This window comes from Phascolarctos cinereus, unplaced genomic scaffold (assembly GCF_003287225.1).
Source record: "Phascolarctos cinereus isolate Bilbo 61053 unplaced genomic scaffold, phaCin_HiC Scaffold_1;HRSCAF=81, whole genome shotgun sequence".
NCBI classification, from domain to species: domain Eukaryota; kingdom Metazoa; phylum Chordata; class Mammalia; order Diprotodontia; family Phascolarctidae; genus Phascolarctos; species Phascolarctos cinereus.
In genome coordinates this window covers 186,761,354-186,786,020 of record NW_027555514.1, presented here as the reverse complement: position 1 = coordinate 186,786,020, position 24,667 = coordinate 186,761,354, and the positions used below count along the sequence as shown (strand labels likewise).

Sequence of the window (24,667 nt, the reverse complement as noted above, 5' to 3'; positions counted from 1 at the left end):
TTACCATAGAAAGTTATCATGGTGACAGGAAAGATCAAAACACAAACTCAGAAGAAGACAACAAAGTCAAACCACTATATCCAAAGCCTCAAAGAAAAATGTGAATTGCTCTCAACCCCAAAAAGAATTCTTAAAATAGTTCAAAAAGGATTTTTAAAAATCAAATAAGAGAGGTAGAAGAAAAATTGGGAAAAGAAATGAAAGTGTTGCAAGAAAATCATGAAAAAAGATTCAACAGCTTGGTAAAGGAGGGACAAAAAAAAACTGAAGAAAATAACACCTTAAAAAACAAAATAGGCCAAATGGTAAAAGAGACACAAAAATCCATTGAAAAGAAAAAGTCCTTGAAAAGCAAACTGTCCAAATGAAAAAAAAGGCATGCAAAAATTCACTGAAGAGAACTCCTTAAAAAGCAAAATTGGCCACATGGAAAAAAGATATATAAATATTCACTGAAGAAAAGAACTCCTTAAAAGGTAAAATTGGCCAAATATGAAAGGTGATACAAAAGCTCACTGAAGAAAATAATTCCTTCAAAATTAGATTTGGGCAAGTAGAAGCTAATTACTCCATGAGACATCAAGAAACTATCAAACAAAATCAAAAGAATGAAAAAATAGTTAGAGCACTGGCCCTAGAGTCAGGAGGACCTGAGTTCAAATCCAGCCTCAGACCAAACACTTGACATTTACTAGCTATGTGACCCTGGGAAAGTCACTTAACCCCAATTGCCTTTAAAAAAAAAAGAAAAGAAAAGAAAAAATAGAAGAAAATGTAAAATTTCTAATTGGGAAAACAACTACCTAGAAAATAGATCCAGAAGAGATTATGTAAGAATTATTGGACTATCTGAAAGCCATGATTAAAAAAAAAAAGAGCCTCAACATTACTTTCAAGAAATTATCAAAGAAAACTGCCCTGATATCCTAGAACTAAGGAATAAAATAGAAATTGTAAGAATCTACTGATCACCTCCTGAAAGAGATCCCAAAGTGAAAACTCCTAGAAATATTATAGCCAAATTCCAGAGCTCACAGGTTAAGGAGGAAATATTTCAAGCAGCCAGAAATAAACAATTCAAATATCATGGAGCCATAGTCAGGATTACACAAGATTTAGCAGCTTCTACCTTAAAGGATAGAAGGGCTTGGAATATAATGATCTGCAAGGCAAAAAAAGCTGGGATTACAACCAAGATCATCTATACAACAAAACTGAACATAAGGGGGAAACAAATATTCAATTAAATAGAGAACTTTCAAGCATTTTTGATGAGAAGACCAGAGCTGAATGGAAATTTTGATTTTCAAATATAAGACTCAAGAGAAGCATAAAAAAGAAAACAAGAAAGAAAAAACAAAAGGGATTTGATAAGGCTAAACTGTTTACATTCCTACATGGAAAAACTATACTTGCAATTCCTAAGAACTTTATCATTATTAGGGCAATTAGAAGGAATATACATAGACAGAGGGCATGGGTATGAGTTGCATATGATGAGATGATATCTTTTTTAGAAAAAAGAAGTAAAATTAAGGGATGAGAAAGAGAAATGCACTGGGAGAAGGGGGAAGGGAAAGGTAGAATGGGGTAAATTATCTCACATGAAAGGGGTGCAAAAGAGCTTTTACAATGGAGGGAAAGATGGGAGATGTGGGGGGAAACACTTTAACCTTATTCCCATTGGAATTGGCTCAAAAAGGAAACAACATACACACTCAGTTGAGTATGGAAATCTATCTTTTCCTACAAGAATGTGGGAAAGGAAGGGAATAAAATAAGGAGCAGAGCAAACAGAAGGGAGGGCAGATTGGGGGAGATAACAGTCAGAAGCAAAACACTTCCAGGGAGGGACAGGGTGAGAGGAAAGAGAAAGAGTAGGATAAGTAGGGAAAATAAAAAGGAAGGAAATACACAGTAATCATAACTACGAAAAATTTTAATGCAAGTTTCTCTAATAAAAGCCTCATTTCTCAAATATATACACAACCAAGTCAAAGTTATAAGAATACAAGTCATTCTCCAGTTGATAAATGGTCAAAGGATATGAACAGGCAGTTTTCAGATGAAATAATCAAAGATATCTATAGTCATATGAAAAAAATGCTCTAAATCACTATTGATTAGAGAAATACAAATTAAAATAGCACTGAGGTATGACTTCACACCTATCAGATTGGCTAATATGATAGAAAAAGAAAATGACAAATGTTGGAGGGATGTGGGAATATTGAAATACTAATGCATTGTTGGTGGAGTTGTGAACTGATCCAATAATTCTGGAAAGCAATTTGGAACTGTGCCTAAAGGGCTAGAAAACTGTGCATACCCTTTGATGCAGAAATACCACCACTAGGTCCATATCCCAAAGGGATAAAAAACAAAATGGAAAATGACATATATGTAAAAAAAAATTACAGCAGCTTTTTTTTGTAGTGGCAAAGAATTGGAAATTGAGAGTATGTTCATCAATTGGGGAATGAGTGAACAAGTGTGGTATATGATTGTGATGGAATACTGTTGTGCTACAAGAAAGGATAAGCAGGATGCTCTCAGAAAAACCTGGAAAGATTAACATGAATTGACGGAAAGTCAAATGAGTAGAACCAGGAGAACATTACACACAATAACAGCAACTGTGAATGACTTAACTATTCTCTGCAATACAATGATCCAAGACAATTCTGAAAGACTTATGATGACAAATGCTATCTAACTCCAGAGAAAGAATTGATGGAGTATTTTGAATACAGATCAAAGCATATTTTTTAAACTTTATTTTTCTTGGTTTTGTTGGGTTTTTTTCTATTTGTGTTTTCTTTCACAATCTGACTTATAAGAAAATATGTCTTACATGACTGCACATTTATAACCTATATCAAATTGCTTGCCTTCTCAAGGAGTGAGGAGGGTAGGTAGGAAGAGAATTTGGAATTCAAAATTTAAAAAAAAAAACAAATTCAAAAATTCTTTTTATATGTAATTGAAAAAATATAATATTAAATTTTTTAAAGTGTCAAAGGCTGTAGAGAGGTTGAAGAGAATGAGAATTGAGAAAAAGCCATTGGAATCAACAACTAAGAGATCATTAGTAATTTTAGAGAGAGTAGTTTTGGTAGAATGATGATGTGGGAAGCCAGATTGTTAAGGGTTAAGGTTAAGAAGGGTTAAGAAGAGAGTGAGAGGAGAGAGAGTGTAGACCCCTTTTCAAGGGGTCTGAAGATAGCCTTTTCAAGGAGTTTATCTACAAAGGGCAGAAGAGGCATAAGATGATAGCAGCTATGGAAGGATTAAATGAGACTTCACATTTATTTCTAACTTTAAATCTGTCTTACTCAACTTGATCCATTGTTCTAGCCTAACAAAATCTTCTTGGATCCTGACTTTGTTATGCTGTGTGTTAGCTAACCCTCCCATCATCATAATAACTGGTAATTTGACAGGAATGCTTTCTATGGCTTCATCCAAATTACTTATTAAAGTGTTTAACACCACATGCTCAAGGATGGATCTCTGGGGCATTCCACTGGACACCTCTTTCCACGCCAATATTGTGCCACCTCTATCCTCTATCTGTTTGCTTAAACTGTCCCCCCAGACCTAGAGTGTACGCCCTCATCATCACTACCTCTAAGAATCCTTCATCTTACTTCAAAGCTCAAGTCAGATGCTACTTTCTCCATGATTCTAATCCTAATTATCTCCCACTTTTTGGTTTTTTCTCCCTCCTCAAATAATTTAGCATTGAACAATCAGTGTAGATATTATCTCTACCTACCCACCCACCCAGTAGAATTTAAATTCTTTGAAGACAAAAGCTCCTCTATTTTTGTCTGAGGACAGCTAGGTAGTACAATGGATAGAGCGCCAGGCCTGGAGTCAGGAAGACCTGAATTCAAATCCGTCCTCAGAAACTTACTAGCTGTTTGACCCTAGGCAAGTCACTTAACCCTGTTTGACTCAGTTTCTTGCTCTGTAAAATGAGCCGGAGAAGGAAATGACAAGCCAGTCTACTGTCTTTATCAAGAAAACCCCAAATGGGGTCATGAAGAATTGGACGTGACTGAACAACATTTTTGTCTTGGCATTCCCAGCATCTATTACATAGTAGGCACTGAATAAATGTTTGTTGAATTGGATCATAATGACTCCAAATGCATCAACTGTGCTGTCATCTAATCCCTTATGGATTGTATAACTAGGGTAACATGGGAGACTTTATCAAAAACTTATCAAAGGACTTTATCAAAATCTAAGTATATCACGTCTACAGCGTTTACCTAATATTAACTCTGTCAAAAAGGGAAATTAAGTTAATCTGGCATAACCTGTTTCTGATGAGACTATTATGCCAACTTTTAGATCACTATTCCACTTTTTAAGTACTCACAAACTCAAGAATTTTTCCAGTAATAAAAGTCAAACCCCTCTAGCCTATAGTTTACAGATTCCACCCTCTTGCACTTTTTCAGTTGTTTTGACTACTCTTATCTCCCAATTTCGAATACACTCTAGCTTGTCAATATCCTGCCTACACAATTTGGCATCCAGGCCTGAACACAATATTCCATATGGGGTTTGGCCAAGGGCAGCAAACCTATGCTTAAAAAAGAAGATGTGTGAACTGTAATCTAACACATTTCTTTAAAACTAACATTCCTTAGTTTTAATTACATCAACGAATTCCCTCATATAAAAGTATATGTCTGGTAGCTTAGTAATTTAATTCAACAACACTCTCTCCAGCCTCCTACAACACCATCTCCACATGAGTTGCTTCACCAGCCCTTGCTACTAAATGGGTCCCCTCCCACTCCTTTCCAGTTATACTCTGCTGCCTGCTGCCCCGGAATAACTAACCTTCAGGCTGAACATCTCCCTATAACTCCCCTGCCCTGGTTATGCTATCCTGCCTGAACTCATTCCTCAATAATTAACATAATTCCAGCTCATCATACCCTCTTCATCCCAGCGGTTATGAACCCTCCACGTCTTACTGTTCAAACCTCATTCTCCATCCCCCACTGCCCACTGCCTTATTCTCACCCTCCTTAACCCAACCCCCGTACCCTATCATTCCACACTAAAAGTACCCAACCCTTCCACAGTGCTCCGTATGTAGTGAACTTATTTTCATCTTAAAACTTTTCCTTTCTCACTTCTTCAATTTTCTTGCTCTCACTGAGACCTGACTCCTTCTTGATGATGCAGCCTCCTTTGCCACCCTTTCAAACACTGGTTACAGTTTACTCATAGCCTTCCTTACTCACTGATCAGAATACTCCTTGCTCCGCATTACTACTGCCAGGCTCTCCCTCAATAACTCTCCTCCTTTGAGCTTCATTGAATCCATATTCAATATCCAATCAAGATTCTAATACCTGTTATCTACCAGCTTCCAGGACACTCTCCTTTCCTCAACAAATTTAGTTCCTGGCTCACTGTCTTTCTTTTCTTCCCAACTTGCATCCCCATCCTATAGGACTTCAACATTCATATTGATATTCCCTCGAGCAATCTAGCCTCTCAATTGCTCAACTTACTTATTTCCCATCACCTGTGCCTTCATCCCACTTCAGGTCTTACCCAGCATTGTTCATACCCTAGATCTTGTCAGTATCTACAGATGTTCCACTTCCACATTTGTGAATGCTGAAATTTCCTCATCTGATCACAGTTCGTTGTCCACAACTCTTCTTCTTACCCTTACTGTGACTCAAATCCCTCTGTTTTTCGGTAGGCCATCATCCTGCCCTGGCTACAAGCTCCTCCCTTCCCTATCTCAACCCTATGGTGAACCAGTTCAACCTCCTCCTCTTATATAGTGTTCCTTGTCCACTTATCCTACCATCAATCTTGTCCTACTAAGTCTCAGTCTTGGATATACTTCTACCATCTGCTGCCTTCATTTCTACTTACATGCTGCTGAATGAAGCTGGAGAAAATCATAAAACTGCTGATTGGGCCTACAACAAATATATATTACATAATCATGATGGGGCCCTTATGGTAGCAGGGCAATGCTTTTCATACCTCCTTAACTGATTCACTATCCCACTCACCAAATCAGCTTTTCTAAATCTTTTCATCCCTCCATTTGTGAGGAGCTCCCTTACTCTCCTCCTCATCTCACATCACTTCAGCCTTCCTTTACTATCTCCTTTCACCCCTATCTTACAAAAGGAGATGGCCCTTTTTTTTTTTTTGGCTAGGCAATGGGGTTAAGTGACTTGCCCAGGGTCACACAGCTGGTAAGTGTTATGTGTCTGAGGACAGATTTGAACTCAGGTCCTTCTGAATCCAGGGCTGGTGCTCTATACACTATGCCACCTAGCTGCACTGTGGCCCTTCTTTTTTTCAAGGCTAACTTCTCTACATGCATGAGTGATCCCATTCTATTCTGCTTTCTCTGGTAGATTGTCCCCTCTGTCATCCCCACTCTCTCACTAATCTTCAGTCTCTCTCTGTCTAGTGACTGCTTCTACTGCCTACAAACATACCCATCTCTTCTCCATCTTCCAAGCATCTTTGCTGGATCCATCTATTCCTACTAGCTATTTTTCTTTATCTTTGCCCCCTTTCATGACTAAACTCCTTGAGAAGGCCATCTACAATAGGCACCTCTACTTCCTTTTCCTCTCACTCTCTTTTCTTGACTGGCTTCCTACCTCATCATTCAACTGAAACTGCTCCAAAGTCATCAGTGATCTCTTAATCAACAAATCTAAGGGCCTTTTCTTAATCATCACCTTTCTTGACCTTCCTGCAGCCTTTGACACGGTTGATAATCCTTTTCTCCTTGATACTCTCTTCTCTCTAGGTTTTCATAATACTACTCTTTCCTGGCCCTCATCCTACTTATCTGACCACTCCTTCTCAATCTACTTTGCTAGATCTTCATCCAGTTGGTACTCACTAACCTTGACTGTCCTCCAAGGCTCTGTCCTGGGCCTTCTCTTCTCTATACTATTTCATTTGGTGAAAGTTCTCATGGTCAATTATCATCTCTATGTAGATGATCCTCAAAACTATTTATCTACTCCTAACCTCCAATCTCACATTTCAAACTCAACATATACAAAACTGAATCCATTATCTTTTCTCAAAATTCTCCTCTTTTCCTACTGCTGTCCTACTCACCAAAGGATACCATAATTCTACTACTCATCCAGGTTCACAACCTAGGTATTATCTGCAAATCCTCAGTTTATCTCGCCCCTTATATCTAATCTGTTACCAAAGCCTGTGTAACAGTTCTCTATTACATTCCCTTCTGTCTTCTCTGACACGCTCTCATCACCTCATGTCTATAATATCGCAATAGCTTTCTGGCTGGTCCCTCTGCTTCAAGTCTGTCCTCACTCCAATCCATCCTCCATTCAGCTATCAAAGTGGTCTTCCTAAAGCACATGTCAGACCATGGCTCTTCCCCCCAACCCCCACCATTCAATAAACTCTAGTGGCTTCCTATCATCTTGAGGATCAAATATAAAATCCTCTAATTGACTTTTAAAGCCCTTCAAAACCTGGACCATTCCTATATTTCCAGTGTTTTTACAACTTATCCCACTCCCACCACCATATACTCTAAGATCCAGTAGCAATGGCTTCCTTTCTGTTCTTTGAACAGGCAACTCTGTCTCCCAACTCTGCCTTGTCATTGATACCTCAAATTATCTCTGTGGTCATCCTCTATCTCCACCTTTCCTGGTTCCTTCAAGTGCCTACTAAAATCCCTCCTTTAAAAAAAAACGTTTCTAATAGCTCTTAATGCTAGTGCATTTACTTTGTGATTACTTCTAACTTATCCTGTATATAATTTGTTTATACATCATTATTTACATGTTGTTTCTCCCATTAAACTGTGAACTCCTAGAGGGCAAGTATTACTTTTGCCTTTTTTTTTTGTATACTCAAAACTTAGCACAGTGCCTACCACATAGTAGGCCCTTAAAAATACTTATTGACTTGGCTTGTTGAACAATCACTTAATTGGGATATGGCACTAATGATCTCTAAGACCTGAATTAGAACCTTGTGTGCTAACTTCTCTCCATCCATTGACTGTTGAAAGTAGTCAGCCCTCAAGCCAGTCACCTCATAAAGATAGATCTGATTTTAGGAATAAGAAAAGCTTGTGACCAAATACACAGTGTCTCTGTGTAAGTTCCATCTCCTCAACAAGGTTGCAATCTTCTTGAAAAGAGTGACATAGTTTTGTATTTCTAGTACCTAGTAGAGTATGTTGCACATGCTGGGTGTTCCATTCAGGGTCTGTTGAGGAGCACCCAGAAAAATTTCCCTGATTGAAAGTCTCTCCTCCTTCTACGGTACCTGAAGTTCTTAGCATTCAATTAAAAAAAAACTAGTTTATAATGCCTTTTGTCTACATAGTGGTTTTTGATTTATTAATAATAATACCTAGCATTTATGTAGTACCTACTATGTACTAGGCACTGAGCTAAGCCTTTTGTAAATATTATTTCATTTGGTTTCTATAACAACACTGGGAGTTGGTTATTCCCATTTTACAGATGAGAAAATTAAGGCAAATAGAAGGTAAGCAGCACTTTCTATATACTATCTCATTTGGCCTTCGGATTAACATTTGTAAGGTTGGTAGTTAGTGCATCACTATCTTAGTTTTACATGTGAAGGAACTGCAAGTCCTAGAAATTAAACACTTTGGTTCTCAAAGTCTTTTTGGTCATCCAGAGGCCCTTTTTAAATATATCCTACAATATTTCAATAGATTCATTATGTCATCTGTGTGGGTACTCCCTCCAATAATGCAGAGCCCAAACCATCCATGAATTCTCCTCTTGTGTGATTGCCACCAATTACTTAATCAATCAGTCAACAAGTATTTATTAAGCATCTTCTCTGTGCTAGAAGCTAAGGATACAAGTATAAGCAATGATATCTATCTATGGAGAGACTACCTACATCTATGCAAGGTGACACACTGGATAGAGTGTTGGCCTGAAGTCAGGATGACCTGAGTTCAAATCTGGCCCCCAGACACTTACTAATCTATAACCCTTGGAAGTTACATAAGCTCTTTTTCCTCATCTATAAAATGAAGAGGTTGAATTAGAAGGATAATAACACCTACCTCCTAGGATTATGAGAATCAAATGAGATAATAATTATGAAGCACTTATCACAGTGCCTGGCAAATAGTAAACACTATGTAAATGTTAGTAGTTATTATCATCATCATCATCATGACTAATTCAATAAGCTGTAGCTCCTCCATGACAAAATCCTGGCAATGTGCATTCTTGTAGTATTCAAGGATGTCTTGCGATCAGCACAATGCCACCCCTAAACAGGAGCTTCTGAAGGCATTCACCATCAATAGGAAATTCCTCTTCCATTTAAACTTTTCCTGACACATGTTCCATGACAGTATGACAGCAAACATCTCTTTGTTTTAGTTCTCATTTTAGAAACAAAAATAAATATTCCTGTATCACCTAGCATCTTATTTGGGATAGATTTCTTAACTCATTCTTCAACCTTGACAACTAGCTGAGAGGACTAATAGGCACTTGAAATGGTTGTGAGAGTTCATAAAGTGAAATAAGACACTAAAAAGGAGATGAGGGGGCTTCAAATATAAATTTTGCTTATTTTTCCCAACACCGGATCTGCATAGATAGGCCCCTTCAAGAACAAGAGAATGTGAATGAATCAGCATAAATTCCTTTCCATTATTGGAAGAAATAACTATGGTATGTATACATATACACATATATATGTATGTACATGTATATAACATATACATATGCATGTGTGTGTATAGTTTCTCCCCTGAGAGAATATTGGTATCTTGAGGGTAAGTCTGTTCTGATTTTTCTTTATAGCCTCAGCATTGAACAAATAGTAGATGCTTAAATATTTATTGAACTAAAAATGCACATTTTATAGATGTTCCGTGGGAAGCATCATTTTAGCATATGAAAAATGACATTTCTTTCTTTTCTTTGTCAATTGATAACTGAAAATTCTGTTTTCTTATTTCAGTGTAGATTTTGAACTTCATTCAATGATTAATATAAAATGAATAAAATGGGGGTGATATCACAAATCATACAAAATGGCAGAAATCTAAAAATATAACCTTGAAAAGGGTAGCAAGAATAACTGTACTAGATTTGGGGGAAAGTAAGTAGAAAGACTTTAGAAGAGGCTGTTCTGAAGAAAAAAGGTGGAAGGGTTTCTTACCATTGCTTTGTCTGTTCCTGTTCTTCAAGATATCATGAAACTGTTCCTCAGTTCTCAACACCTCCTTGAAGTAAAGTTCCTGTGAGAAATAGGAAACCCCAGCTTCCAGAGCATTGAGGTACCTGGAAGACAATAGAAATTCTGGCAAACCAATTTGCATTTCTCAGTAATATTTCACACTCTCAAATTAGCTGAATTGTTTATTGGATTGCTTTCTAGAATTTGTCTGACTCTATCACTGTAATGATAAACACGTACCAAGGTTAATCTAGTTGTATACACTAACAGGACCTTGTAATGGACAGAAGACACATAAAAAAACAAAAATGTCAATTATCTATCCAGGAAAATGAAGTATTCTTTAAAAAAAGAAATGGAAGGGCCAAAGAACCATAGTCAGGTTCCCAGAAGACTGTGTTGTAACTAATATAAAAGAGAGAAAACCCTGGAATACAACATTCCAAAAGACAAAAGATAATTTTTTACAATCATGTATAATTTAACTCTACAACACTGAGTATAATTCTATAGAAGAAAAAATGGATTCTTAATAGAACGAAGAACTTTGAAGCATTTCTGATTAAAACAAAACAAAACAGACCTTGAAGCACAAACACAGAAGAAAATAGAAAGTTAAAAAGGTAAATAAATTTGAGCAATTGGAAAGGGTATTAATGCTAATGGAGGGGGAAAGAAGACAATAGTCTCTTCAAAAGCCCAAAATCTTTTAAGGTCATAGAGGGAGCTGAGAAAGACAAACACCTGGGTGGGATTTTGTTCTGTTTTATTTATTTTAAAAGGGGAGAAAGGGGAGGTAAAAGGAATGCAGTAGGAAAGAAATGAGGAACTTACTATTTCTCACAAGTGAAGAGTGAGAAGAAAAGTATACAAACATAGAGAAAAGGAGCATCCAATGAGGCTTACTCATTTACCAGTGGTGTATTGGTAAATGTTTAACAAGCAGTTCTCTGGGGGGGGGGGGGGGGATGTGCACAAGGCACATTTAAAAGTTTAAACATTTCCTCTATCATTTTCTCAAGTCTAGACAATGAACAAAACAATAAACCAAGTCCCGATGTGCAGTGTTTGCTCATTTCTGAAGTGTAAATGCTGACACTGAAAATTTAACAGTCAGTTCTCATGAGTCAGTTCAACCTGGTTCTAGAACAGCTCTGAAAACTATTTTGATTACAAATTTCTCATATTGATCAAATTCCTTCTATTTCACTACCTCTTTCTTCTGTAGAAAGAGGAGGTAGAGGACAAAGTAGGGAAAAAGTAAAAGAGAATATGATGGAATGAAGTAAATAACAGTCCTAACTGTGAACATGAATTGGCTGAATTCACCAGTAAAACAGAGTATAATAGAATGGATTAGAAAGCCAAATCAAACAATGCATTGTTTTGGGAAAAATAAATACATTTGGAACATTCACAGAGTTAAAACAACGGCTACAATAGAATTTATTATATATTTGGTAATTAAAAAATAGAATTAGTAGTCATGATCTCAGACAAAGCAATGGTAAAAATGGCTGTGTTGAAAGACATTAAGCAAGTAAATTACATTATATTTAAAATCAGTAGAAATTTTTTTAAAGTAATATAAATATGTAATATATATGCACCAAAAGGAATAGCATTTAAGTATTTAAGAGAAAAATTAAAACAGTTACAATGACAAATAAAAAGCAAAGATCCTCAACATGGCTCCTTTCTCACCTATGCAAATCTAACAAAAAGATGAACAGGAAAGAATTTAAGACTTTGAATATAATTTTAGAAAAGTTAGCTCTCTTGTGATTTCTAAATAGGAAGTAAAAGGGGCATATATACATATATATGTGTGCACATATGTATATATGTATGTGTGTGTATAATGTGTGATGCCTGTGCATGTACACATATATACATGTGTGTGCATATCTGTGTGTATATGTCATGTATACCTGTCTATGTGTGTGTATATGGAAGACAAATGTGTTGCTCATATAGATTATGGATCTGACTCAATGCCATTAGCAGGGAAGCATGAACAAATACTTCTGGGATCTCACTCATCCTTCTCCACAGAAGACTTTGATTCCTACCAGGAGGGTACAGAGGACAAGGGCTGGCATCCTTTCCTCTCCTCTCCATGAATAGAGAATATTGGACAAGAGGATATTGGACTAGAATCCATCTGCCGTCCTAAATATTGCTGGTCTAGGGGGAAGCTTTTTTTAAGTTCAAGCAACTCTTCCGATTGTTATCCCCTATTAGGGAGTTAGTGTCCCAAGCTTTATCCAAAGGCTTGACTTCATTTCCTTCCTAATGCCAATTACACAAAGACCATCACAACAGTGAATAGCAAGCCCATTTATCCAAGATGACAGCAAACAGAAATCAGAAAATGTATAAAGATTAGAATGTAACAGACAATACAGAGAGTGAAGGAGCACTCCCTCTGGGAGTAAGATATCTTAATTCAACAGAAAATTCCCAATTTCACACAGGGAGAAATTATCCAAAGACTTTAGTGAGGCACCTAGAAATAGAAATGTCCTCAAGGTGCTAGCTCTTCTATACGCTGACTTCTTCCCAAAGTCTTTGTCTCCCTCAAAGAATCTTTCCCTGAAGAGATCCTAGAACCACATTTGTCTTTGCTCAAATCTGAAAGCTAGAAGGCAAGAATTCTCCTTTCCCAAACTCTTACTAGCTCTGTGCCTCAAGCAGGTACAGTGAGTGTCAAGAAATCATTCATTCAACCTACAAATGGCATAAACACAGGGTTGTATAAGTAAGTAGTTAGGTAGGCAGACAGACAGATAAATCAGCTGGGTATGGCATCTTTACGAAAACCAACATGTGCTAGGGCATAAAAACCTCAGAAACACAGGGAAAAAGTAGAGATACTAAACACATACTTTATTGACCACAGTGTCCTAACAACGACAGTCAATAAGTGGACTTTGAGGAACTGATCCAAAGTTAAACAAAGACCAAAGAATTTAATCTGAAAAAATATGTGGGTCAGCGAACAAATAGCAACTATGGAAAATTCCATCAAAGAAAATGCCAATAATCAGAAAATATAACAAAACCTTTTAGATTCAGCCGAAGTAGCCCTTTGGGGAAAATCTATATATCTAAACACCTGCATCAACAAAGGAGAGAAAGAACAGATTAATGAATTAGAAAACTGCAAAAGAATCAAATCAAGGGAGAAGAACAGCAATGGTTGGTAGAGGGAGATATAGGAAACCTAATTGATGAAAAGAAAACAGGAAAATTCACAACCAATTCAGAAGAAATGAAGGGAATTATTAGAAACTGTTTGCCCAATTATATATTAACAAGAATGATAGCTTAAATGAAATGGATGAATACCTTAAAAACATAATATTTCAAGATAAACATAATGAGAAATAAGGCATTTAATAAGCCAATCTCATAAAAAGAAATTGAACAAGGTACAAATGAACTTCCAAAGAAACAGCATCCACCCAACCCTCAGCACCAGGTGGATTTACAATTTAATTCTATCAAACATCCAGAGAAAAAACATTTCCAATATTACATAAGCTGCTTGCAAAAAATAGAGTGAAAAGCAGTTCTACCAAACTTGTCTTATGAAATAAACATGGTTTTGATACTTAATCCAAGTTAAGTAATGGGAAAGAGGGAAAAATATGCAACAACATTTCTAACATATATGGGAAAATATTAAATAAAATGCTAGCAAAGAGGCTACAGCAATAGATCAAAAAGATTATGCACTACGACTAGGTTCAATTTATACCAGGACAGCAGTTTTCTCAACATTGAGAAAACTGTAAATACAATTGGGCAGCTAGGTGAGGAAGTGGATAGAGCACCAGTCCTGGAATCAGGAAGACATCTTCCTGAATTAAAATGTGGCCTCAGACACACTTACTAGCTGTGTGACCCTGGGCAAGTCACTTAACCCTGTTTGCCTCAGTTCACCTGTAAAATGAACTGGAGAAGGAAACAGCAAATCACTCTAGTATCTTTGCCAAGAAAAACCGCACATAGGATCATAAGGAGTCAGACATGATGGAAACAACTGAACACATGTAAATGCAATAGGCTATATTAGTAGCAAAAATAATAAAAATCATTTCATTCTCTTCCTAGCTACCGGTTCCTTCACTGTAGACTTCACACATGCCCAAGTCTCCACTATCCTTAAGAAACAATAACTAAAACTAAAACAAAAAAACCTTCACTGGACCTTACCATTCTCTCAAGACATCATCCAATATCTCTCATCTCTTTCTTAGCCAAACTCCTAGGAAAAAAAAAATGAACCCTATCTCCAGTCATTGCTTCACTTCCTCTCCTCTCACTCATTCCTCAACCCTTTGTAATCTGGCTTCCAACCTTATCATTCAACTGAAACTACTCCTCCAAAGTTAACAATGATTTCTTAATTGCCAGTTCATGTGGTCTTTTAGCCTTCATTCATCCTTTGCAATGGCCATCTCCCATGTTTGGAAGGCACTTTTTCTTTAACTATTTACTGTGAACTTTTTTTATTTAGGTATTAAAATTTAACCATTTTACATTTGTTTATACTTATCCTCTTTATATTTGTCCATATGATCAAATAATAAGTATTTAATAAATGATTATTGACTGAAGAATTATTATTATTAATAATAATTGCAGCTTGCATTTGTATAACATTTACTATGTGCCAGGCACTGTGCTAAGTGCTTTATAAATATTATCTAATTTGATCCTCACAATAACTGTAAGAGGCAGATGCTATGATTAAATCTATTCTATAGTTGAGGAAACTTAAGTAAACAGAGATTAAGTAGTTTACCCAAGGTCACATAGCCATTAAGTGCCTGATACTTCTCGTCTTCTGCATTAAAACATAAGCAAGTAAAGATTGTTTCATTCTTTGGATTTGTATCCCCATCACTTAGAACAGTGTCTGGAACATAGTAGGTGCTTAATAAATGCTTATTAATTGATTGATAGATACAGGAAAACTTTGGACAAATATAAAACACCCCTTTATGTTAAAAAAAAACTCATTAAAATGTATAGGAATAAACACATTGTTCTTCAATATGGCAAATAGTATCTATCTAAAACCTGAAACTAATATTATATGGAGGCAGTATGGTATACAGAGAGCTGGATCTGAAGTTAGGAAGACCTAAGTTCAAATCTGGCCTCAGCTGCTTATTAACGAGATGACCTTTAACAAGTCACTTAACCTGTTTGCCTCAGTTTCCTCAACTGTATATTGAGGATAATAATAACACCTACCTCCCAGGGTTGTTACAAGGATCAGATGAGATAATATTTATAAACAGCTTGGCATAATGCATTAGCACATAGTTGACACTATACAAATGATAGTTTTTATTGTCATCATTATTATTACCTATAATGGAGAAATACTAAAGACCTTTCCAGGGTAAAAGATCAGGTATAAAGCAAGCATGTCCATTTCCACCATTAGTATTTGATATAGTTCTAGAAATTCTAGCTATAACCATAGAACCAAAAACAAAAAGAAAAGAAAGAAATTAAGAGATTAGCTGTATATGTCACTTAACTCTGCTTCACCAAAACAAACCAGAAAGAAAGAAAGAAAGAAAGAAAGAAAGAAAGAAAGAAAGAAAGAAAGAAAGAAAGAAAGAAAGAAATTAAGGGAATAAGCAGAGGCAAAAAGGAAACAACCATTTTTTTGCATATGACATCATGGTTTACTTAACCTAAAGATTCAAATAAAAATTAGTTTGAACAATAACTCAAATTAAGTAGTAGGCTGTAACACAATCTCTCAAAAATCATTGCCCTCTCTCTTTTTTTTCTTGGTGAGGCAATTGGGGTTAAGTGACTTGCCCAGGGTCACACAGCTAGTAAGTTTCAAGTGTCTGAGGCAGAATTTGAACTCAGGTCCTCCTGACTCCAAGGCCAGAGCTCTATCCACTGTGCCACCTAGCTGCCCCTATTGCCCTCTCTAATCATGAATTTTTGATTCAGCTACATTCTTACCCTGGAATTTCCCTCAGCATTTGGATATATCTCTGATACATCTCACTGGATACATCTTTCTGCCATGCTGGTCCTATTCTCCCACTGAAGAGTTCCTTCCAGGGCTACCATTTCATGGATGGGCCCAAGAGAGCTGTGCTACATTCTCTCCTAGCTGTACGTCTGACTCTAAGGACTTTGCCATCATGCTTCAGCACAGGTCACCTCTTCATGCCTCACTCCATTCCAATTTTCAACTCCCTTTTAATATGTTCTTTTCCATCATTAGAATGTAAACTCGTTTGCGGGCAGTAACTGTTTTTGTTTTTATTTCTATTTGTATCCCTGCATTAAGCACAACACTTGGCATGTAGTAAGTATTAATAAATACTTACTTCCTGTTTGCCTACTTTTCTGTATATTGCCAACAAAATCAGTAGGAGGAGGTAGAAGAATAAAGTCTATTTAAAAAAAAAATGTAAAAAAAAAATCCAGGTGCCCACCTACCAGGATACAAATAGGAATTGTATGAATGCAACTATAAAACATTTTTTACAGAAATAAAGGCTTCAATAATTAGAGTTGCTCAGGGGCAGCTATGTGGCCCAGGGGATAGAGCACCGGCCCTGGAGTCAGGGAGGACCTGAGTTCATCTGGACTCAGACATTTGACACTTACCAGCTGTGTGACCCTGGGCAAGTCACTTAACCCCAAATGCCTCACCAAATAAATAAATAAAATAATTAATTACAGTTGCTCAAGGTTGGGCCATGTCAATCAAGTAAAAATGACAATAGTACTTAAATTAATTTGTAGACTCAGTGTCATTTCAATTAAATTGCCAAAGGATTATTTCATAAAATTAGATGAAATCATCTAATGAAAATTCATCTAGAGCAGGAATTTTTAACCTGGGATCCATGGACCCCCAAAGAGATGTGGATAGATCTGGGCGGGGGGCAGGGATCCATGAACTTGGATGAGGAAAACAATACATTTTTATTCTTACTAATTTTTAAGTTAATTTCCTTTAATTATGAATGTAGGCAACAAACTATGGTGGTATTAGCAGTATCTGTAACTTTGCCACCAATAGAAACCACATTTTCATTTCAGATTACAGTTATTGCAGATATCTCAAAATATGGTTTATGCTCATCACTATTTCAAAATTAGTTTTTAAACTCACTGCCAGGTCACATGTGATTGCAATTTTCCCAACTGCTGACACTTAAGGAATGTAGTTAGCCAATTATTGGGAAACTGCACCTCGTAGTCATTAAATGACCAGACAGTGAAGTTGTATTCTCATACAATAAGAACAACTTACCTCCTTCCATCTATTGATCAATAAACAAATGTAGATAGGGAATAGTGGAAAGCCATAGATTTCTGGGTCACCAATGTGAGAGCATTCAACTTCACTGTTTGGTGCTTGAATGACTCAGATTTTATTTTAAAGACATTGGCTACAGTACATTCATAAAAGGGTGACCAAGATGAAAGGCCTTAAAATCATTCTGTCCCAATGTAGTGTTGTCTTAATCATTCCTATTATTGGTGTTGCCGAGGAGTTCAGGATGATAGAGGTAGATGTGTGCCAATTTATGGCAGACACCTCCGAGAGTCCTCTATGCACTTTTTCCTGGAAAGCTTTGCTCTGACCTTGGGACTGGCAGAGTGGGACTGATGTGACTCATTAGCTAGTCCCACCCATCCTAAAGGTTTGTGAGAAGAAAAGTCAAGGTGGGATCTGGAGAGAGGAATCCCTATGATCTGAGAAAATGGAAGTAGAGGAGGAGGCAGCAGCCATAAGAAATATGTGCCAGATTTCCAGAATCTGAACAAGATTCATACATACAAGAAATCATACATGAGACATGGGTTAGATGCTATGCTGCTGAAACTGGTTAGAACTGAAGAATGGCACCTTTATTTCTGTTTTCCTCTTTCTCTTCTGTACTGAGTGGTCTGAACCTAAAGTTTTACTCTACGGGCAAGAAGCTTATCCATATTCTTAAATTTGTTTATGTCCCTGTGTTTTAAACATTTAGGCAATTGCGATAGAGGATGCTAACTACCCTGAACTGTTAACATGCGCCAAATAATATGAAGTTATTGGGGAAATTTCCTGGGAAGAGAGAAAGATAAATTTAAAACTGAGATATTTGCAGTATAATCTCTAGCTGGGAGCTCAGTTATAGAAAAAAAAAGTTATTGATTCAATTTTATAATTTCCCAGGGCATAGAATATGTGTGTGTTTTACATATCATATCATATCATATCATATCATGTCATATCATATATATACATATATAGAGACTCTATAATGTGTGTGTGTGTGTGTGTGTGTGTGTGTGTGTGTGTGTGTGTACCAGTATTCCTCTAGGAAGCTGAGTCAGCAGTAGTGGCTGCTGAGACTAGCTGGGTTGGCAGGTCACAAGACAGAGCACCTTAACTATTTTGAAAGGAAAGCCACTCCCAGAGGGGAGAGAGGTCAAAGGAGTGGCTGAAGTGAAAATCATGTCAAAAGAGAGGAGTAGCCAAGCCCACAAAATCATGTAACACTAATTGATAGACTTGCTTGCCTGCTTACCAACTCAATACAGTACCACACTACCTCTCCTAAACCAGTTGAAGAACAGGGATAAGGTTACCCTGAAGATTAGAGAGCAGGAAGCACTTTCCTAGGCTTTCGTTATGGCTCAGGTGAATCCTCTGGAATGACTAAGCTAGAATAGTTGTAGCAAGTACTTCCTTTAAACTACAGAGTCCCATTTCCCATAACTGATGACTGAAGAAATAGATTTCAGAAAGACAAGAAGCAATAGTTGTGATCAGTCAAATGCAAGGCAAGAGAATAAAAAATGAATTGGTAGAGGGACAGAGTAACAAGAAAGACATCCAAGCTCTCCTCCACAACTCCTCCATAAAAATTTAGGAAAAGCAGCAGATCAAGTTGTGTTCAGTCATATCCAACACTTTGTGACCACTTTTGGAGTTTCCTTAACAAAGATACTAGAGTGTTTTGCCAGTTCCTTCTCCAGTTCATTTTACAGATGAGGAAACTGAGGCAGACAGCGTTAAGTAACTTGTCCAGGGTTGCACAGTTAGTATCTGAGACCAGATTTGAACTCAGGAAGAATCTTCTTGACTCTAGATCCAGCACTCTATCCACTGTGCCACCTAGCTGCCCAGATGATCAAGTATTGATTGGGAAATTCAAAGGGAAAAATTTCACAGTGAGTTATTTTTCTAACCCAAGTCAGCATAGGGAGACAGAGAGGTCTATGGGCACTGAGGATGAGGTCTGGACAGAAGAGAGCTGCACAAAGCATTCTAGTACACAGGAACTGAAGGAAGGAAGGCTGTGTACCATAAAAAGAGTTCCAGACTCTTGATCTAAGAGATATCTATCTATATCAGAAAACTACCACCTTATGTAAGATGAGAGAATAAATACCAACTATCAGCATGATAATTTACTATGCAGTTTCAAGTCATAGAATTAGGTTGGGCAGAGGAAAAGGACCTTCACTTACAGGTGGCACTCTAGGTAATGAGCAGTCACAAACCCTAGGCTACACACTGAGCAAAGAGCATGTTCAGAAGCAGATTATGGAAATAGAAAGGAAGATACATATTTTTCAGGTGTGTAAAGCACCTTTATAAAAAATATGAATCATGCAGAAAAGCATCAATGGACGTTCTGCATCAATGAATGCAGAAAAAGCTGTTGACAGGATACAATGCCCATTCTTGCTTTAAAAAACTACAGCTAGAAAGCATAAGAATAAACAGAGATTTCCTTAATATCATAAGTAGTATCTATCTAAAACCAACAGCCAGCATTATATGTATAGGGGATATACTAGAGGTCTTTCCAATAACATTCTGAACAAAGACAAATCCAAATAATTGGGAAAATATTACCTTCTCGTGGGTTGGCCAAGCCAATATAATAAAAATGAATTGTCATTTTTTGTCATATTGTCAATTGTCATTGTCATATATTTATGACATATGAATAATTTACTTATTTGGTGCCATGCCAATCAAACTATCAATAAATTATAATTAGACAAAAATAACAAAATTCATCTGGAAGAACAAAAAGGAAAAGTATTTCTCAAGGGAAATAAAGAAAAAAAGGGGGGAAAGAAAGAAGCCTAGCAATATCTGATCTCAAATTATGCTACAAAGTAGTATTTGTCAAAATGATTTAGTACTGGTTAAGAAACAGAGAGATTGATAAGTGAAACAGATTAGGTACATAAAATGCAGAAGCAAATAAACACAATAGCTTAGTATTTGATAAACCCAAAGATCCTAATTATCAGAGTAAGAACTCGTGATTTGAAAAAAAAACTTGAAAAAACTAGAAATCAATCTGACAGAAACTAGGTATTGACCAGCATCTCATCTCAAACTATATGCCAAGATAAGCTACAAATGAGCATATGACTTTGAAATAAAGTTGACATAAAAAAAAAAACTAGAGGAGAAAAGAAGAAATTACTGTTAGACTTATGGCTAGGGGGAAAAAAATCTCATAACCTTACAAGAAATATATATGGTGATAGAAGGTAAAATGGACAGTTTTGATTACATAAAACCAAAAAAAATAGGTTTTACTTAGATAAAATGAATGCAGCTAAAATTGGGAGAGAAATGGACAAAAGATAGAAAAAAATCTTTGTAGCAAGGTTCTCTGGTAAAGGTTTCATTTCAAAGACATATAAAGAACTGATTCTGATTTCTAAAGGATAAGTCATCTCCCAATTGATAAATCATCAAAGGATATGAAAATACAGTTTTCAGAGGGAGGAATATGAGCTATTAAAAAACCACATAAAAATGCTTCAAAACACTAAATTTTTTTTTAAAACCTCATATTAAAATAACCCCAAAGTTTCATCTCACACTCATCAGATTGGCAAAATTGACAAAAATGGAAAATGACAAGTGCTAGAGGAGCTATGGGAAAAACAAGTATATTACTACACTGCCAGAGGAGGTATAAAGTGGTACAGTCATTCTTGAAAGCAATTTGGAATTATGCCTGCAAGGTCACTGAACTTTGCATACTCTTAGATCCATTGATAACCAATCTATAACCCAAAGAGATCAAAGAAAGAGGAAAAGAATCCACATGTACAGAAAATATTTATGTTAGCTTTTTTCAAAGTAGCAAAGAAAGGGAAGCTGAGGGGGTGACCATCAACAGGAAAATGATATATGAATATAATGGAATATTATTGCATTGTAAAAAATTATAAAAGTGACCGTTTCTGAAAAATCTGGAAAGACTTATGAATTGATGCAGAACACAGTGATTACAAACAGAAGAATAATGTATATAGTAAGAACAACATCATGAAAACAAACAACTTTGAAGGACTTAAGAATTCAACACAATAACCAACTATAATTCCAGAGAACTCAAATAAAACATATTACCTTACTCCTGGCAGAGGCGACAGACTCTGAGTATCGCCTCAACATTGATGAGCACTCTCTCCTCCTTGATACTGTCCTCTCTACGTTTTCAGGACACCACTCTCCCCTGGTTTTCCTGCTACCTCTCTGACTACTCTTTCTCTCACTCTTTTGATGGATCCTCTTCTAGATCATACTCACTAATTGTAGGGGTCCCTCAGGGTTCTGTCCTGGGCCCTCTTCTTTTCTCCCTCTATACTACTTCATTTGGTGATCTCATCAGCTACCAGGCATTTAATTACCATCTCTATAGATTCTCAAATATATAGATTCTATATATAGATTCTCAAATCTACCTATCCTGGCTGAGACTCTCTGTTGACCTCCAATCTCACATCTTTGACTGCCTTTCAGACATCTCAAATGGATGTTTAATAGATATCTTAAATTCAATATGTCCAAAACAGAACTCACTATCTTACCCCTTTGCCTTTCCTACTTCCAACCTTCCCTGTTATTGTAGAGAGCAACACCATCTTCCCAATCCCTTAGGCTCACAACTCAGGAGTGATCCTGGATTCTTCACTATCTCTCACCCTCCCCCCCCCACCCCAATCTGTTATGTAGTGGGTGAAAGATGAAATGATTGAGGAAACAAAGGTTTAAGCTTCTGAGCACACCAATTCATTAAGCAATGCGTGCCAATTATCTAACAAATCAGGACCAGATCCCCTCAGCTTAGGGCTGGATCCCAAATACAGGGGAGAGACAGACTTTAACACATTAAAAATAATCAAATAAGACCAATTAATTTTAAAATAAACAATTAGCCAGGATACAAAATTAGGTAATCTGATTTCTAACCAGAGGAAAGATTAGGGACTTTCCAAAGTGGGAGGGAAAGAGCAGATAGGTACAATTCTCTGAAACCACTCCCCCCTCAAGTGTTGATATTCAATCAAAGGAACATGGAAAGAATAACTGATTGACCCGCATGGGGCCAGTTTTCTGATAAGATACATGGGTTGTTTGAAACATATAATTGTGAGAAAACTTCTTGCATCAATCTTTGGATCTGACTGGGTCTCCAGTCAGCATAACTTAGGTCCTTAATTAAGGGTCTCTAAGCAGTAGGTAGAGGTGGTCTGTCTTCCCAGCCACACAGGGTTAGGTTCAAACAATGCAATAACATTTCCTCCCGATTCCCACAATTGAATAAAATTTTCTCACAAGACAGGAATTGGACTAGAACTATAATTGAATACTGAGCTAGATCCAGAATTGAGTCACAAAATAAAGTCTATATGATTCACTAATCCCCACTACCACTTGGTGTTCTAATCCCCTCAGTTGCCTTTTGCTTTCACCTTTATAATATCTCTCAGATGAGCCCCCTTCTCTCCTCTGACACTGACATCACTCTAATACAGGTCCTCATCACCTCACACCTGGACTATTACAATAGCCTGCTGGTGGGTCTGCCTGCCCCACATCTCTCCCCTTTTCAGTCTATGCTCCATTCAGCCACTAAAGTGATTTTCCTAAAGGGAAGTCTAATCATGTGTCACCCCTCTACTCAATAAATCACAATGGCTCCCTATCACCTCCAGGATCAATATAAAATGCTCTGTTTGGCATTCAGCACCCCTCATAATTTAGTCCCCTCCTATCTCTTCACTCTTCTTACACCTTGCTCACCTATACATACCCTTAGATCTAGTGACACTGTCCTGACTGTTCCACAAGCAAGGCAATCCGTCTCTTGGCTCCAGTCATTTTCTCTGGCTGTCTCCCATGCCTGGAAAATTCTTCCTCCTCTTTTCTGACTAGTGATCTCCCTGGTATCCCTTAGGTCTCAACTAAAATCCCATCTTTTACTAGAAGTCTTCTACAACCCCTCTTAGTTCTAGTGCCTTCCCTCAGTTAATTATTTCCTGTTTATCCTGCGCAGAGCTTGCTTTGTATGTATTTTGTTTGCATGTGGTCTCCCCCAGTAGATTGTAAGCTCCTTGAGGGCAGGGGTTGTCTTTTGTCTTTTTTTTGTACACCCAGGGCTTAGCACAGTTGGCCCACAGTAGACTCTTAATAAATATTGATTGAAATTGAGAAACATTTATTTTTTGGACACAGACAATGCACGAATTTGTTTCGCTTGAGGTTCTTCACCATTTGTTCCTCTAGATCAGGGGTGAGGAACCTGTGGACTTGAGGCCACATGTGGCCCTCTAGGCCGTCAAGTGTGGCCCTTTGACTGAATCCAAACTTCATGGAACAAATCCTTTTATTAAGGAGATATGTTCTATGAAGTTTGGATTCAGTCAAAGGGCCACACTTGAGGACCTAGAGGTCTAGATGAATTACACTATTTTTTCTAGCTCTGTTTGGTTATTCGATTGGTATGACATTGAATAATTGCTTGGAAAGAAAAACAAGCCCTACATGATGGAGATTCATAGTTCTACAATGTATATAGAAATGTCCATGGGCCGGGGGGATGGAGGGAGTGTGAGAAGAGAGGGTATCAACTTCAGAACAAAATTTCAACAAAAAGAAAGGAGTGAACCTAGAAGTGTCTAGGCAGTCTGGTTCAATCCCAGAGATATTTTCTCAGAAGCCAGCATAATGTTAAGAAAACTTCTTACCAGAAACATTCCTCCGAATAATTATTATTCTTATAAACGTAGGCTGTTTTCCATGAAACACTTTTGAATGGCAAGTCATTAGCCTTCCAAAAATCAACTAAGAAGTATATCAACTTCCTAGCTGGAAGCATCAATCTGGTTAAAGTTTCTTTGTAGTCACATGATAATCCAAAACTTCCCGCCGAAATCATAGGGAACTCCAAAATTGTGTCAAGGCTAAAAGGGGCAGGGGGTGGGGGAGTGAGAACAAGAAGAGAGATAAGAGCATTAATGTCAATTTTATAAAAATGCAATTACTAATCACTTTTAAACCTCTTGGGGATATGTGCATTAATGTTGATGGATTAAATGACGC

At 37.0% G+C, this 24,667-nt stretch overlaps 1 protein-coding gene across 1 annotated transcript in view; it reads right to left on the bottom strand.

Annotated features, from left to right (window-relative positions):
- Positions 1-24,667, bottom strand: part of GUCY2C (guanylate cyclase 2C) — a 104,049-nt gene that overhangs the window by 66,174 nt on the left and 13,208 nt on the right. The window contains exons 4-5 of the mRNA XM_020994327.1: positions 24,313-24,528; positions 10,231-10,352 (exon numbers count right to left, since the gene is read on the bottom strand). Coding sequence (XP_020849986.1) covers positions 10,231-10,352; positions 24,313-24,528 — 338 coding nt within the window. The remainder of the gene's footprint in view (positions 1-10,230; positions 10,353-24,312; positions 24,529-24,667) is intronic.